The following is a 16,522-nucleotide window of genomic DNA, read 5'->3' as shown; positions in this document are numbered from 1 at the left end:
GAATTATAACAATGGTAACATTACTGCCAGCTTTTGTATTTCAGAGCCCATGTCTAATGTTACTCAAAGTTTTATCTGTTGACACCTTCTAGTAGATTGGACTTATAATCGAGTTTCCAAGTGTCCGGTTGACAATCTACTGAAGATAAGATTACCTATACTTTTAGTTTTGTATAATCGCTTTAAGACTGTAGGTGCCCGACCACAGACAGAATTATTACTTCGCTTATTCTTTTTGTTTACTTAGAGTCTCGTTCTATCGAAATCAGATGCTCATTATTGGGTGACACTGACAATTCTATGAATTTCTGAGTGAAAGGGAACTACAGACATTCACTCCTCCTTTTACATGCAGTCTTAATTTTTGACCCTCTGAGGTTGAGCTGACTTCTGGGATATCAAAGTTTGGGGGCTACTAGTTAAAGGCATATATTCACTAGAAGCCATTTACACTAGACTGTAAGCTTCCATTTATGAATATTTTATATATTCCTTTTAATGGTTAAGCCTACTTCAAGTTGATCTAATTTTGAGGTGGTCAATAGATATATCACTTTATTTTATAAGGATTATTTTTGTCATTAGGCTAGAGAAATATAGATGTTTTTATTATACCACTCAGAAAGCTCCTTTTTACGAATTCAAATATCAATTTTCCCCAGCCAAGTGAACTTTGTGGTGGACAAACACCTTGTGCGTGGGCTTCCTCGGGGTTGTCCCGTTTCCTCCCACTTTCTTCATTCCACCATTTCATTCATTACTCATCATCACCGTCTCCTTTAGCCTAACCGGCATAACCGTGGAACGTAAAACTGAAAGATTTCAATTTTTTCAAATATCAATTTTCTCCGCCCTATTGTTGACATACGTGAACTGGAGTTCAGCTATTTGTAGTTGTCACAAACTCACCTTAAACTTAGTTTCTATTAAGTAACAAGTGTAAGTAGTAAAATAGATTACCATTACATTTAGCAAATGTTTTTAAAAATATATGGAATAATTTAAATAAAAAGTCATTTATAACAAAACTAAACTATAGAATTTATTAACATTTATAACATAACTTACAAATTCAACAATAACACGATGTATATGATGAAGATGAATCATTTTACAAATGATGATGAACATGTATCAGAACAATAACAAATGTAACAATAACAGAAACAACAATAATAAAAAAAAGCCTTCTACAAGACTAGAATCTTGAGAAAAAATAACGTTTATCAATAATATTAGTAGAACATTTGAGGTGCTTTGTTAGTAAAAGATTATAAAAGTTACTATAATATTATAAAACAAAATTAACCATTAACCATAGTTGAATTTTACATTGTAGATGCTACTGTAACTTCAAAAAAAGTTTTACCAATGACACTACAACTTTTTGGTAAGGTAATAAGAGTTCCAGTCAAGTTGGATTTCCATCCAATTTAAAATAAATTACAAAGTAAGGCAAGCAAGTACATTTGTTCTTATGTGAGGCTGATGTATTGAATATGTTGGAAAGAAAACTATACATAATTTAGTCTAGCATTTATGAAAATATATTTTAGAGTGATTATTATCTTCATTTTGTAATTAACCAAATCTTGCAGTAAAATTTGTTTCTGTTTAACACTGAGAAATATTGTGTAGCTCTCCTATCTGCAGTCATATAAAACACTTCACAAGCTTTTTGTATTACAAAATTTTAGAACCTCAGAATGATATATTTATAACGTGGTTACATATTATTGTTTACCAAAGAAGTGATTGAGGGTTTGTGTTCTTCCTTTTTTGTTTTCTGCTTAGTTTTAGAGCTGAAGATATAACGGTGATTCTATAGTTTCCCGATTTTCAAGCAGATAAAGTTTTTTTTTTAAACCTAAGTTTGTTTTACTATTACAATTATTTAAATAATAAAAGTAAATAAAATTTTAAAATACGAACTTATTTAAAATACTCTTTCAAACAAAAGGTATTGATGTTATTTCCATATCCTACATATAGAAATTTTAAATTAGCATTCCTTCTAATTAAGCAGATGATGACCAAAACGAATGAAATATGTAAAAGAAAAGCTTAAGAAAATAAAAAAAATACATTAAATTTACTTTTATTTTAAGTCAAAACAAATAAAATTATTGAAAATTAAGGAACAGTTATTTTGGACAGTTTGCATCAAATGTGCACAATTACTTTGGTCATGCTAATTTGTCAAAAACTGTAAAATGAACGACTTCAACAAGGTGAATTCCAAATTTCGGAAGTTTCTTATCACTTGAAATTGGCCTCTTTGAACATTCCTTTCAAGACTACTGAAAAAATGTATGGAGTGACCCTATACTTTCGTAAGTGCCTGTATATACAAATTTGATCAAAATAGTAGATAGATACCAGCAAATTATGAGTTTTCCTTTATATGACTCTTTCATCTCCATTTTCTGCATTTATGACTTCGAAAGCGTGCTACATCAACTAATAATAGCAATATTATAGTATATATCCCGTAACTTCTTCATACTACACAACTTACAGTATGCAATAAGAGTATTCACTAAAGCTCGTCGTAATACTTCTCACATAAACTAATTAAGTTGGAAGTGTATTCTAGGTTTTGGATTGCATACAATAGTTGAGGTGCTTAACTGCACTTTTACAACAGAAAAAATATGTTTGTACTATTTGAAATTAACTTGCTACGATTTCCGTAAAACTATAAAAATATTTTAAACAAAACATTTTACATAACTACTTTTACGCTTAAGAAAAAGAGATTGAATTCATTAACAATCAAAACGGTTCGAAGATTTTAATATTGTTTTCTCTCAACCTTTCAATTCTTGCCTTTATTAGAAAAAAAGTGTTGTTTTCACGCTCAAGTGAAGGATTGCTGGTTGGTCACACGCACACACAGACAACAAACTTCATCCAAAAACACAATGGCGTTCTATACATAAGTCAAAGATATTCCAAATTTTCCTTTGGGAGTAGTTAATTCAATATTTCCATTCTCTACAAGACCAGAGTAAGAGTAATCTGTAATTTGGGGGTTGGAGTACCGATGATTGTTGGGAAGGCTGCTGTCGTAGCCATCATTGGCTCTGTACTCAGTGCTATGGTTAGGAGGAATCAGAAGACCATCTTGATGAGATGAACGTGATTTTTCGTTCTTAGTATTTCCACGACTAACAACATCCTCACGCACTGATGTTCCTGCGGTAGAAAGTTGGCTCCCATACCCATACGCATAGTTGTTGTCATATCCCCAGAAGTTTTGCCACGATTCACTACCAGTAGCGCTAGGCTGGCTTATAGTACTGTAAGTGTAGTAGTTGCTTGGTAAATATGCATTTTCTTGCTGGACATTTCCGCTAGTTGCTCCGGATCCATACGCTGTACCATATGTATCACCATATATCCCAGGACCTAAAGTTAACTTATAATGGTCAGGTGCGGTAATACCATATCCGGTGTTGTAATGTGTGTTTGAGGGTTGATGTACAGGTTGGGAATTGTGAACAGATGTATCGTGCGTATTTTGCCAAACGTTTTGTCTATAGTCGTAGTTTTGAGCATATTGCCCACCAGGGTGGTGGCTTGGTGGAGGTGATAAGGGTGAAGCATCTGGAGGAGGCTGTCTTGGTTTTGCATCCTCAATCCCAAAGAACTGAACATCGGGTCTTACAGTGACTTTCTGAATACCATGAAGTTGATTTGGTAAGATGTTTGCAGGATTTCCGTGATGTTCATTCTTGATTATTGTGATTTTAACATTCTCTGCAAGAATTTCGTTCGGTTTACTATTGCTTACGTATCCTCGGTTGTCTGGAACATTACTCTGGAAACTTCTATAGAACCTATTGTCTACTGGCGGTAAAACTCGAATAGGTAGAAGACGGACCTTCTCTTTGAGTTCCTCTTCTTCTTCAAAACTGTGTTTGCTCTCTTCATCTTCTTCAAATGAGTCCTTGCTAAAATGTCTGTGATTCCGTTGTTCTTCAAAGTCGTCTTCTTCCTGACTGTGATCCCTGTCTCTTCTGTAATCTTTCTCACTGCTTCTGACTTTTGTTCTTCCGCTTTCGTATTCACGACTGCCCAAATCTCTATCATATTCATCTCTATACCTATTGCTCTCTCTTTGCTTATTGGCTTTAGATCTTGTCCTGTAACTTGTAAAATCTTCTGAACTATCTTCATGGGATGATGGCCTATTTCTGAAAGCATTTCTTGGTGATTTTCTTTTTGATCCTGTTTCTGACTTAAACTTTCTTCCTTCACGTTCTCGACCATTATTTCCTCTTGTACTGCTAACCTCATCATCGTAGTCCTCATAATCGTCATATTCTTCAAACTTGTTACCATGATCGCGTTCCCTATTCTGATGATTCTGGTACCTTCTAGGGAAATCCTCTGAGGGCCGACTTCGAGTAACTAACGGTCTACTTTCTTGATAAAAATTTTTGTTTCCCCTTATTCTTCTTCCGTTGTCTTCTGCTGCCCTTAAATTTCCCCCACGTGGACCTCGTTTCGGAAAATTCCTAATTCTGTTCTTAAAACCTCTGCTACCACCTTCCCCTCTTCCATATCGTCCTCGAATCAACTTCCTTGTTCGAAACCTGTCTTCTTCCGGTTCATACTTGTTTCGAAAGGGTATATTGTTTTCTACATATCCTCCGTAGTCGGAAGCATAGGAAGACATTCCATAGCTTTGTTTCCTCCTTCTGTCTGCGAAGTCTTTATAGAGATTTCCTCCAATATGTTGGTTCTTTAGGTCGTCTTCATATAGATGGATAACTTCCAAAACCTTGCAGGAAACAAAGAAAAAATATTGTCTAAGAATTAAAATGAAAACACATTCAAATCGCATGAGAATAACAACATATATAAATGAGATTGTACGTAACTGAAATGTTACTTGTTTCTACGGCTACGATATCTTAGTCATGTGTACAATTCTGTTGATGGAACTGTTGTTTTAATATGTACTTTCAAAGAATGTTTTAGATCATAAGTCATAGATATGTTAAGCATAAACTAACTTGTTTACTTTAGTGATAATAGCATTTGCCTATAATGCTGTTAAGTTAACTAGGCCATAGTAGGTTACGACATATCATGAAACAAAACTACTATAGATAAAGAGTGCGTCTGCGTTTACAGCCATCTCGACACACTGTTTTACTGACGTGAATGAAGTAATACTGGAAGCTATTTATTTCTTTTTATAATGTTATTAACTTACACTTAAAGTATGACAACGTGGTAAAATTGAGTTTTTTTTTTTTTTTTAATAATCCGAGTGTTGTTGTAGGAGAAGCTAGAAATGTAAAGTCAAGACAACTTGGTTCAGATTGCTACTTAAAGTTAATCATGTACGAGATTTTCTTAGTTTTACATTTTAGTTTGTTTTTTTAAACTCAAAACACCCGCTGGAATGTTGACGAAATTTTTATTGACTGTCTTCATTAAGGACCTTCGTTACGATGATTGTTGAAAAGTAGTAACAGCGAACATGACAATTTTCGAAAGTACGTTGTTTAAAACTTATAAAATTATATTAAACTAAACAAATACAGCGATTGTTTAGGAGGTGTTTCGTATTTTGCTTTTAGAGCCCTAAGATAATTGTGAGTTTGTGAAACTGTGCCTCCAATTGTCTGGTCCATATCAAAAGTTATAGAACTACCTATTTATTTAATGGAAATCAGCAAATAAAAGACAGCTCTTCTCTCCATTAACACTTTCTAAAGTTCCTATATTATTTATGTCTTTGTGCTATTTACGTAAATACCAAAAACAATGATTGAGATAAAATTGACTTTGTATACATATCGAGCATCAGTATGATACATTTCACACACACACACACACAAATAATAATCTTTGCGGTGTTGTTCTAGCAAAATAATAATAATAATAATAATAATAATAATAACATGAAAGGTAAAGAGTCATGTGGAAGGAGTATGTGTGGAAATAGACACATCCTCTAGGGTCTCATATATCAATGGTGAAGATGTTAAGAAAAATGTGTCATTCCAGTATATTTCCATATTATATATAATTTACTTATTATGTTTGATACAATTTTCTTCTAAGATTTCTTGTACTCTGCTTTTTCTCACGTGTTATGCCTCGCAAGAATTCAGGACGATTGGCGGAGCTGTCTTCCGAACGCACAATTGATAAAAAGAGAAACAGCAGAGAGAGAGTGTACCAACAACGTTGTCAAACTTAGAAGAGATGGCAAGCGAGCGAAAAAAAAAAAAACATGACTTAAAACACGAACGCTTAGAATTATTCAAATTAAACTATAACAATAATAGTAGCAAAATAGAAAACAACAACAACAAAACTAAAGCTAGTGGCAATTCGACAACACTGCACCCCCAGTAGATGTTCCCCATGTTGCACGAGAAATGACACTGACAAAATCTCATGGTTTGAGCTGACGGCAGACACACATCCTCGTTTTCTATTGGGTGGTGAAATTAGTAAATCTAGATCAAGCTTCACGACTCTGTGCGATCACTATAGTTCCGACTAAGGAAGAAACTGAAATCTTACCGAGAGGTAAGTAGAATCCATAACTAATAACTGATCGATTTAGTAGTACTTCATTGTGATCTTTTTGGTCAGTCATGAAATTATATATAATAAGAAATAAAATAATAAAATTCTAAGAACGGATAATCAACATGTGATTGCCAATATGGAAAAGCACTAAACTATACAAAGTAAATAGTACTGTGTTAAAAGTAGACTGGGGGAACTTGGAATTACCGCCTGAGCTTTTTCATGTAAAGGACGTAAATTTGATAAAGATCGTGAAGAAACTTATACAAGTGGTGTGAGTATCTATCTAGTAGATGGATTTTAGTAAGTTTTCTCGGGCTATCAGACAGGTGAAGATATTGACATACAGGGTGTTTCAAAATGAATATCTACGTTTTATTCCTTTGTAGTATTTACTATATTTACCATACATCAAATGAAAGAGCAACTCAAACAGTTTCTGCTACAAGTGTTCAATATGAGCACCATTCGTCACTCGGCACACATTGAGTCGATAGGCGAGTTCTTCCCAAACTTTGATCAGTGTGTTTCCAACAACTGATTCAATCCTCTTTATTAAGTCGGCTAGGTCAGCTGGTAGCGAAGTCGCATGCACATGATCCTTTATGAATCATGTGTATGACTCGCATTGAGTGAGATCTGGTGAACATGGAGGCCATGCGAAACAGGGCCTATAAACTTTCCGCTGCGATATGCCACAAAACATATTTAATTTAGGGAAGTCTCGTTGCAACTTTACCATCTCGGGAAGATTTCCTGACCATCAGATGCGAATATTATATAAGCGTTCACATCGCCACTTTGGTGAAATGTCGATCAACACTGAAGATAATCCAGCAAATCTTCATCGTCATGGAGCGACTAGTCGTCATCTTTGCTAGTGGCGCTTTCTAATGGCAGACAAAGGAAATAGTGAATGCGCATGTGTGTCTACAAAACTGTTTGAGTTACTCTTTCAAGTGCTGTATTATTTATAATTGAAAGTTAATTGTAATAAAGACTACAAAGCCTTAAATTCTGATATTCATTTGGAAACAGGCTCTATATTGACAATCAATTAAAGGATGTCAATATATTCACTGGCTGATAGCCCGAGAAGTCACTAAAATCTTGTCGCCAGGATTTTTTTCTGCTACTAGATGAACATTTACGGATAGAAAAATTAAAAGAGAAAATAGGAAACATAATTGAGACCTTTGGTGGCGAGTGACCGTGATCCTCTTCATGATGAATATCCTTATGACTATGGAGGAATGGTTTATGGTTATGCAGTACCGGAGCCAACCATGTGCCTTTCAACTTATGTGGATTGATCTTCCCTCCGTAGCCAAATTTGGGAGCGTAATGGCCGTAATGAGTCTTGTGGATGATGTGGACATGATACGGAACTATAATGCGCACTCGCTTCCTGCAAAGATAAAATAAATTTTAATATTAATAACTTGGTCTATTGCACAATCCATATTTTTGTTGTTATACGAGCATTACTTTGCAAATTCATTTTATTACTTTGCAAATATTTTCAATAATAATTCAATGTTTAGGAAACCAAAAAGGGGAGTGAGAGTAACAAGAAGAAAATGTTAACTATTAACCCCTCAAGTCAGAAGTAAAATGCCCATCAGCCGCTTCGAAAGGCGGTGATTTTAAATCACCAAAACAGCAATTTTACCATAGTGTCACAAAATTAAACATAATTTTATGGAATAAGAAGAAAAACCAACAGATGGCAGCATATTGCAGTCTACTCTCGAGTTGCATGTCTTTTCGTTCATGTAAGAAAACAACAGATTAGAGAATATGCATTATTTTGTCACTACTACACGGGACGTATAGGTGTACGTCGAATAGACTCAAAGCATTATGAGGGTCCGTACACGTGTATGTCGAACCGTTTTGAGAGGTTGAAAATAAAATTTAAAATTCCAAACACTTGTTCAGAAAATAACGATAATATTTTGTGCGTCAAACAAAAATACACTGCGAACCAGTAATGCAGCGCATCGGTTTCTTACCTCTAGAAGTTTTTTTTTTCACCAATTACGTGTAACTGATAGTTTACGAACGAGTTGCTGATTTTTTTTTCGTATTTTAGTATATATAGTGAAGAACAAATATTTTATTCACCTTGGTTAACGTTACATTTACACCATTTTTCAGGCAATGATGCAAGCAGAGTTGGTTTATGTTAGACCGGGTAAGCTTAGACTATTTTTGCTCTTACAATTAGTTGAGCCAAAGCCTGAGATTTCTCCTGTGCATTAAAATCTTAAATATATAGCCTTTGAATCAAAATATAATTCTGCTTTATTGTATTTACATTCCTGTTTCTCTTGTAAATTTTAATACAAATTTGCAATTTACTTTAAAAAAAACTATAAAAGAGGGTTGAACCAAAGAGTTTGACGTATTGATTAATTTACTATACTTTAGGGTTGTTCTCGAGCTTTGAGGCTATGTCAAACCAGTGGAATTCAAACGTACTTGGATTTGTATTGGAGGCAAACGTCCCTCTATCAAAGGAGAGCACGTGGATTACTCAGTTAGCCATGAAAGGGCATTGTTATCAATTCAAAAATTAGTGGAAAACGAAACGGGTTACAATGCCAATACTCTTCTTTAAATGCACATTCATGTTTCCTTTGTATTATTTGGAATATGCAACGATATACAAGAGCCATTGCAGGGACTATTCTCCTTCAGGGAAAATAAAGATCCCAGGTTCTTATATTGTAAAATTTTGCATGACCTAAAGTATTGTACATAGGGTAGGTGATCGTGATGAGCTTAAAAGTGGTTTAATTTAATAATTTGGATTGGGAAGTGTTTCACCGTGTAGAAGAAAAATGCCTTCCATGCAAAATGAAAATTTGGTGGATATTAAGAGCAAAACAGGAAATCTAACATGGTCCAGATTTTTTACCCAAAATATGCACTTTGACTGTCACCGACATGAGTATAATTAAAAGAAAAGAAAGATTTCAGAGTTACAACCTTTTGTAATTAACGTGTCAATTTTCTACGGCCGTATGTTTTTACCCAGTGTCAACGAGGCAACCGCTAATAGCGCTATTAATTAGAAACTAAAACAGACATTGGTTCCGTCTTTTATAGCTATTGTGCATAATATTGTTGCATTTGCGAGCAGTATGACGTTCTTAACTATAGCACAATTCAAAGATATTTTGTTCATTTACAATTATCTTGCCCTAGGCAAAATGACTAACATATTGCTTACGGAAGTTTTTGAGTTTCACGTCCCATAAACTATTATTTATTCCATTACTTGTTTTATCGTTGAATTTGTTATGCTTCCATTTACAATTTGTTTCGTTTAGCTTATATATCACAACTATTATTTTTATATCATTAGTACATAACTAGTAACAAATTATACATTATAATGAAATTAATTCAGGGTAACTATAGTATGTTACGTAAACGTAAATGCATGTTATCATCAATCCTCAAATTCATGAAAATTTAGTTGTATTTCCTATCTTTAGTGGGGTACGTAGCTAAATTGTTGGATTATCGTATTCCCAATATGGAAAACCAAGATTCAAATCGCGTGGCTATTCTGAGTTATTTGTTTGACTGTTTATATCAATCCAACCAAATGAATGCTAAGATAACACTTTTAATATAAATTCAATTACAGACTACTTTTTAAAATTCATTTGCACGTTGCATTATATCATAAACTTATAACTAAAAGAAATGAATTTTCATTACAAGACAACGCCAACAATAACGCATGCACAGTCCTTGGTAGAGACTAGAGCATAAAAAGGCTCGAAATTAGTTTAATAAATGAAGTTTTTTTCACGTCATTAGAAAATAATACACATTCACGCAGAAATAATCAAATATTAGGAAATGTTATTTAAAGTGCAAAATAAACTGAGAGAGCTTACCACCAGGGGTGCCATGCGCAATTGACGATTAACTAGTAATGTTAAATTCATCAGAAGGATCACTTTTCATAAAATCTCAAAAACACGGCCAATATTCATGTCTCGAGATACATCATAACTAGAGACCAGATGTTAGGCAAAATGCCTATTCTTTATTATTAAAGATATGATCAAAAGGAACGTTTTAAAGTTTATATGTGGGTTTATAGTTTCGATTTAAGCCAATTTTATTTTGCCTATTTTGCCTATTTCGACCTTTACTGCCTAAATAATTGGTTTAGTACCTAATATTGCCTATTCTATGCATTTTCTTCAAAATAAGCCTTCATTGGGAAAATATATAATTTATATAACATAAATAATACACACATATTAAGTGTTTGTAAACACAAGCACGTGGTACGTTACGATATGGTGAACTTCAAAGATGTGCACATTTGAAATCGAAAATTGAATCCTGACAATTGGAACGAAACCAAAAGATGTGCACATACTTTGAAAGGTGATTCGTGACATGAAAAGAAGACAAAAAGTCCTCTTGAATGTCACGAATCACCTCTCGAAGTATATGAACACCTTTATGTTTAGTTCCAACTGTCAGGATTCGATTTTGGATTCCAAGTTGTCCCCCTGTCACTTGTACACGAAGCGGAATTTGACAACATGCAATAGGACTTTTTGTCTTCTTTTGATGTCATGAATCAGCTCCCGAAGTATGTGCACATCTTTCAGATTCACCCACTATGTATGGAATGCATAACAAGTTTCGTTTTTATATATACAATAAAAGAAGATATTAACAAACAAGTATGTTTCTGTATTCTTTGAACATTATCTATGATGAATCTATTTAAATGATGTTGAGTATTTATCTTCATTATTTCGAGTTACATTTTAGTGCCTATTTTACTGCCTATTTTTTAAAATTTTAGTACCTATTGGTCTGCCTATTTTCCAGGTTTTTAGTGCCTAAACATCCAGTCTCTAATCATAACAGTTCACAAACAAAACTAATAGGACTTGACTGTAGCGTTGGTGCATAAAACCGTTTCATGAACTTATCCATATTCTACAGTTGTTGAGAGTATATTTGATTAAGCAACTAATTCGGGCTCTAGATCCCTTGCAAGTAATATTATATCTCAACTTACCGATGGACTCCAGCTTCTATTGACGACGCTGTTACCAGCAGGAGAAGCAGTGGCACCTGTTACGAACAGAAAAAAAAGTGTGAGAGAAATATCAATAGTATATATGGTTTACACAATTCAAGTAGTATTTCATTATGTGTAGGGGATGATAGAAAAATAATGCAGAGAACTAAATGCAGAGATTAGAACTAAATGCAGAGAAAAATACATAAGAGTTCGCCGGGATCATAATACTGCAAATTATGGATGCGTCCAAATACTAAATAATACTTTCTACAAAGTGAATACTTTGAAATATGCAAAATCAATATTAAAAGACCAAAACTACATACTCGAAGAAATTCAATGCCTGAAAAAAGGAAATTCGTGCTATTATTCACTTCAAAATGTTTTGTAGTTGCGAATTATGTTGAGGAATGTGAAGTTTGAGGTATATGAAACTATAATCATGCCTGTTGTGCTGTACGGTTGTGATACATGGTCGCTTATTCTGAGGGAAGAACGCAGACTAAAAGTATTTGAAAACAAGATCCTGAGATGAATATTCGGTCCCAAGAGGAACGGGAATGGGGAATGGCGAAAACTTCATAACGAGGAACTACATAATTTATACGGTTTACCGAACATTGTTAGGGTCATCACGTCTAGAAGTCTCAGGTGCGCAGGTCATGCAGCCAGAATGAAAGAAAGTGGGAACGCTTTCAAAGTTGTAATTGGAAATACAATTGGTAAACGACTATTAAGAGGACCTAGGCCCAAATGGGAGGAAAATATTAAGATGGGTCTCGCAGAAATAGGAAAAAAAGACAGAAATTGGATCCAGTTAGCTAAGGACAGAAGTGAATGGAGAGCTTTCGTGAACACTGTATTGAACCTCCGGGTTCCACAAACCATAGAGTTAGTTAATATATATATTAATTCTTACAACTATGTTAATGATTAATAATTTAATATTTAAGCAAGTTTATTGAGTATGTTTATTTACCTAACTCGAAGCAATTTATCTGTTGGTAAATAAGAAACTCCTGCCATGTAAACAATTGAAGAGAAACGATGCATTGATTACACATCGCCCAACTGAGGGTATAGCTTCACAGGAAATTTTGAAATCCAACAGTTATTTGGAATTTCTTCCAAAATTGCTTTCCACATATCTTTGTTTATCTGAGTGTAAAATTTCTTGTGACCTTACTCGGGTTTCCTTAACACACAGACTTCTAATGGGAGGATACTTTGTGCCCACCCCAGTATTTTCTTTTTTTTTTAATTACTCTTCTAATCATTTCTTTAAAATTGTAAGAAAATACACTGCTAAAAATAATTTCTTAAATTTGAGAAACCTTTTCTTATCTGTGCACCGAGACAATATTTTCTGAGAAATGAGATTTGGCCATTCTCATTCATAAGGAAAGTAACAGTATATTTTCTCGTTTCGCTTTATACAACCTCATCTACTTTTTCTCCATTTCTCATTAATGAGAGCGTCAAACTCTTGTTTCTAAGAAAAGATATTTTTGTTGCTCTGATAAGAAACAGTTTTTTATTCAGATTTAAGAAAATATTTTTTAACAGTGTATGTTATTCTGTCGAAGGAATTTGAAGCTTAAAATATATAAAACGATAATCATGCCTGTTGTTCTGTATGGTTGCGAAACATGGTCGCTTACTCTGAGGAAAGAACATAGACTGAAAGTATTTGAGAACAGGATCCTGAGAAGAATATTCGGACCCAAGAGGAACGAGAATGGGGAATGGCGGAAGCTTCATAACGAGGAACTACGTAGTTTATACGGTTTACCCAACTTTGTTAGGGTCGTCAAGTCTAGGAGGCTTAGGTGGGCGGGTCATGTAGCTAGAATGGAAGAAAGTAGAAACACTTTCAAAGTCTTGACTGGAAGACCCATCGGAAAACGACCATTAGGAAGACCTAGGTGCAGATGGGAGGACAATATTAAGATGGATCTCGCAGAGATTGGAATACAAAGTAGAAACTGGATGCAGTTAGCTAAGGACAGAAGTCAGTGGAGAGCTTTTGTGAACGCGGCATTGAACCTCCGGGTTCCATAGGCCATGGAATTAGTTAGTTAGTATATTATGATATCGTAAGAATACAAAATGTTCTTTGATTTAACTTCATATACGTATTATAAATCAATAATCTAACCATCAGCATTCTTACTTTCGCCGCCTGCTGAAGTTCTTTAAGGTATTGAATTATTCTCTGAATTAATCTGTTCTGCTAAAAATTACTTTTTTTTTGTTTTGCTTTGTTTTTACAAACAGTGAAAGTGGTCACTAAATAGCCGGTGAGAGGAAGAGAAAGTGTTTTGAAATTTACGGAGGCAGTTGGGCCCTCTGGAGACACATGCAACGATTAAACGCACGCAACTGAAGGTCAAGGATAGACAACATAAAATTAACTTCAAAGAAAAAAAAGAATAGAAAATAATTGTAGCTTGAAAAATGTAAATAAGCAAAAAAAAAAAAAAAAAAAAAAAAGGTTAGGGTAGTAAGGTATTTTCGGCTCGCTTCTTGCATTGAATCTTAGAGTTCCCAACTTGTAAGCATAATACTCAAGTTTAATCCCTGATGGAGTTCATGTGGTTCGGATTCCACGTTAAGGCCTGCTGAACACTGAAATGAGATTTTTCAATTTAACGTCCCACGATTATGTCCCTTAGGCTAAGAGAGACGGATGATAAAGACAATTGGTGGAATGAAAATGTTTGAGAAGACTAGAATACCGGAGAAAACCAAATAACACGATGTTGTCCACCACAAACATAAGGGTCTGGGCACCGAGCGCGTGACTCCACGCACCAGAGAAAAGCGTTCTGTCACTGAGCCACCGTAAACCTTGGCCGCACATTGACGGAGGACAGGGCAGCCGATGAATGGATCAGAAATGTGAGCAAAGCCTCGTGCCTAATATCCTCTCGAATATGTGCTAAAACAAAGGCCTGCAACGTTCTAATTCAGGCAATTGGTCAATGTACTCAGGCCTATCCTCTTCTGCTTTATCCTGCCTTATTCAACGGTCGTCTTAGGGCTCTCTACTAAAATCATCCCTATTTAAAAATTACCAAACACTTTAAGGATACCGTAAACTGGGTATATTTTGGCCCATTTTTTTTAATTTTCAAAATTCCCATTCTAACATCTCTTAGGATTAGGAAGTTAATTTAATGGAATTTCTCCTTGTTAAAATGCAAACCTTTGGTTTCCTTTTGAAAGTAGTAAACACTCAGTGTGATCAAGCATGATTATAATTCTTTTTTTATGCCAAAGTTGCCTTTAAAGGGGCAAAGTATACCCAGTTTACAGTAATGGAAAACATCAATAACTTGTAAATTGACTCAGAGAGCATTTGCAAAATGCTTTTCATGTGAATTGATAATTGTTTCTATGATCTTTCATATACTGTAGAAATTTGAGTGCTCAACGTATGACGTAATTATGACGTACTATATTGTTCACCCAAATTTTTGATCGACAAGAAAAGATTTTGAAACTCTTATAATTTTATTTAACAACAGTTTTAAGTACTGTCTGCTTTACTTTTCAAATTTTCGCCGTTTCTGAAATCGTGCGAGTTCATTTGATTTTATCCGACCGGAATAAAGCTTGGCATGCTGATAAGACCTTAAAATGATATGTAAGCGTGTGTACTACTATGTTGTACAGGCATCCGGTTTCCAAGAACATTTCAGGTAGAGTTGAAGACAGACTAGACTCACACCTGACTCCACGCTTGAGTGAAAAGACCAAAGTTCTTGGTTTATCAACTAACAAGAATTTTAGGAATGATCCAAAGAAAAATTAATCAAGTGATTGCGATCTTCGTCAACAATCAGTTTTTGGACCAGGGACCGCAAAATTTTTGAACGGCCTCTAAAAATCGAGTTTTCGTATTTTCTGCGGAATCAGCATGTCATACTAAGTTAACTGGAGTTTGGGTTTGGCTGCACTATACGTAGTTCTCCAGATATAAGGCGTAAAAAAATGATTGAAATACATTGGATCTTCTGGGACAATTGGATGAGGAATCACACAATTTTTGAACGCCCTTAAATCTCACTTGCAGTGGTAAATCCTGGCTGTAGGGTCGGTACGGAATTCTTGGAAGTCAGAACCTTCAGTGCAACCTTGACAACAACCGTGCTTACTGATGCGTTGCCGTCCAGTATGCAAACTAAACTCACGACTGACTCAAAGGACTGCCTCCAAAGAACTGATGCTGCTAGACAGTTGAAACGGATGCATTATTTCTCTCATAGATAGTACTATATGACACTGACACATAATTTCTCTCATAGATGGCACTATATGCCACTGATACATAATTTCTCTCATAGAAGGCACTATATGCCACTAATACATTATTTCTCTCATAGATGGCACCATATGCTACTGATACGTTATTTCTCTCATAGATGGCACAGTATGCCACTGATGTATTATTAGTCTTATAAATGGCACTATATTCCACTGATACATTATTTCTCTCATAGATGGCACTATGTACCACTGATACACTATTTCTCTCACAGATGGCATTACGTTCCATGAACGGCTTATTACCATTGGCACGATATTTCAGTATCAGGCCGAAACTTTTAGAATATCCTTGTTGTCTTGAAAAGAAACTTGTTCTCTCTATATGCAGGTTAGTTTAAATTTAGTAATTATCTATGAAATTTGCGTTTGTATGTTTACCTTTTCTCTCTCTCTCTCTCTCTCAATCTCTCTCTATTTCTCTCTTTCAAATGAGGAGTGAGAAAAATAATCTGTCCAAGTTTATTTTTGGTAGAATATAATAAAAATGTATATGCCAGTGCAGCACTCCCATTTCCTAAATGAAATCAAATATTGCCGTAGGCAGGGATTTATTTG

General features: G+C 34.7%; 1 protein-coding gene across 1 annotated transcript in view; it reads right to left on the bottom strand.

The window, feature by feature from the left end:
- Nucleotides 1-1,087: 1,087 nt before the first annotated feature.
- Nucleotides 1,088-16,522, bottom strand: part of LOC145674530 (uncharacterized) — a 64,738-nt gene continuing 49,303 nt past the window's right edge. The window contains exons 2-4 of the mRNA XM_081744687.1: nucleotides 11,630-11,685; nucleotides 7,756-7,969; nucleotides 1,088-4,789 (exon numbers count right to left, since the gene is read on the bottom strand). Coding sequence (XP_081600813.1) covers nucleotides 2,933-4,789; nucleotides 7,756-7,969; nucleotides 11,630-11,685 — 2,127 coding nt within the window. The 3' untranslated portion in view covers nucleotides 1,088-2,932. The remainder of the gene's footprint in view (nucleotides 4,790-7,755; nucleotides 7,970-11,629; nucleotides 11,686-16,522) is intronic.

Source organism: Thermobia domestica, chromosome 17, assembly GCF_964235325.1.
Source record: "Thermobia domestica chromosome 17, izTheDome1.hap1.1, whole genome shotgun sequence".
NCBI lineage: Eukaryota > Metazoa > Arthropoda > Insecta > Zygentoma > Lepismatidae > Thermobia > Thermobia domestica.
This window is presented reverse-complemented; position numbering and strand designations above follow the sequence as displayed.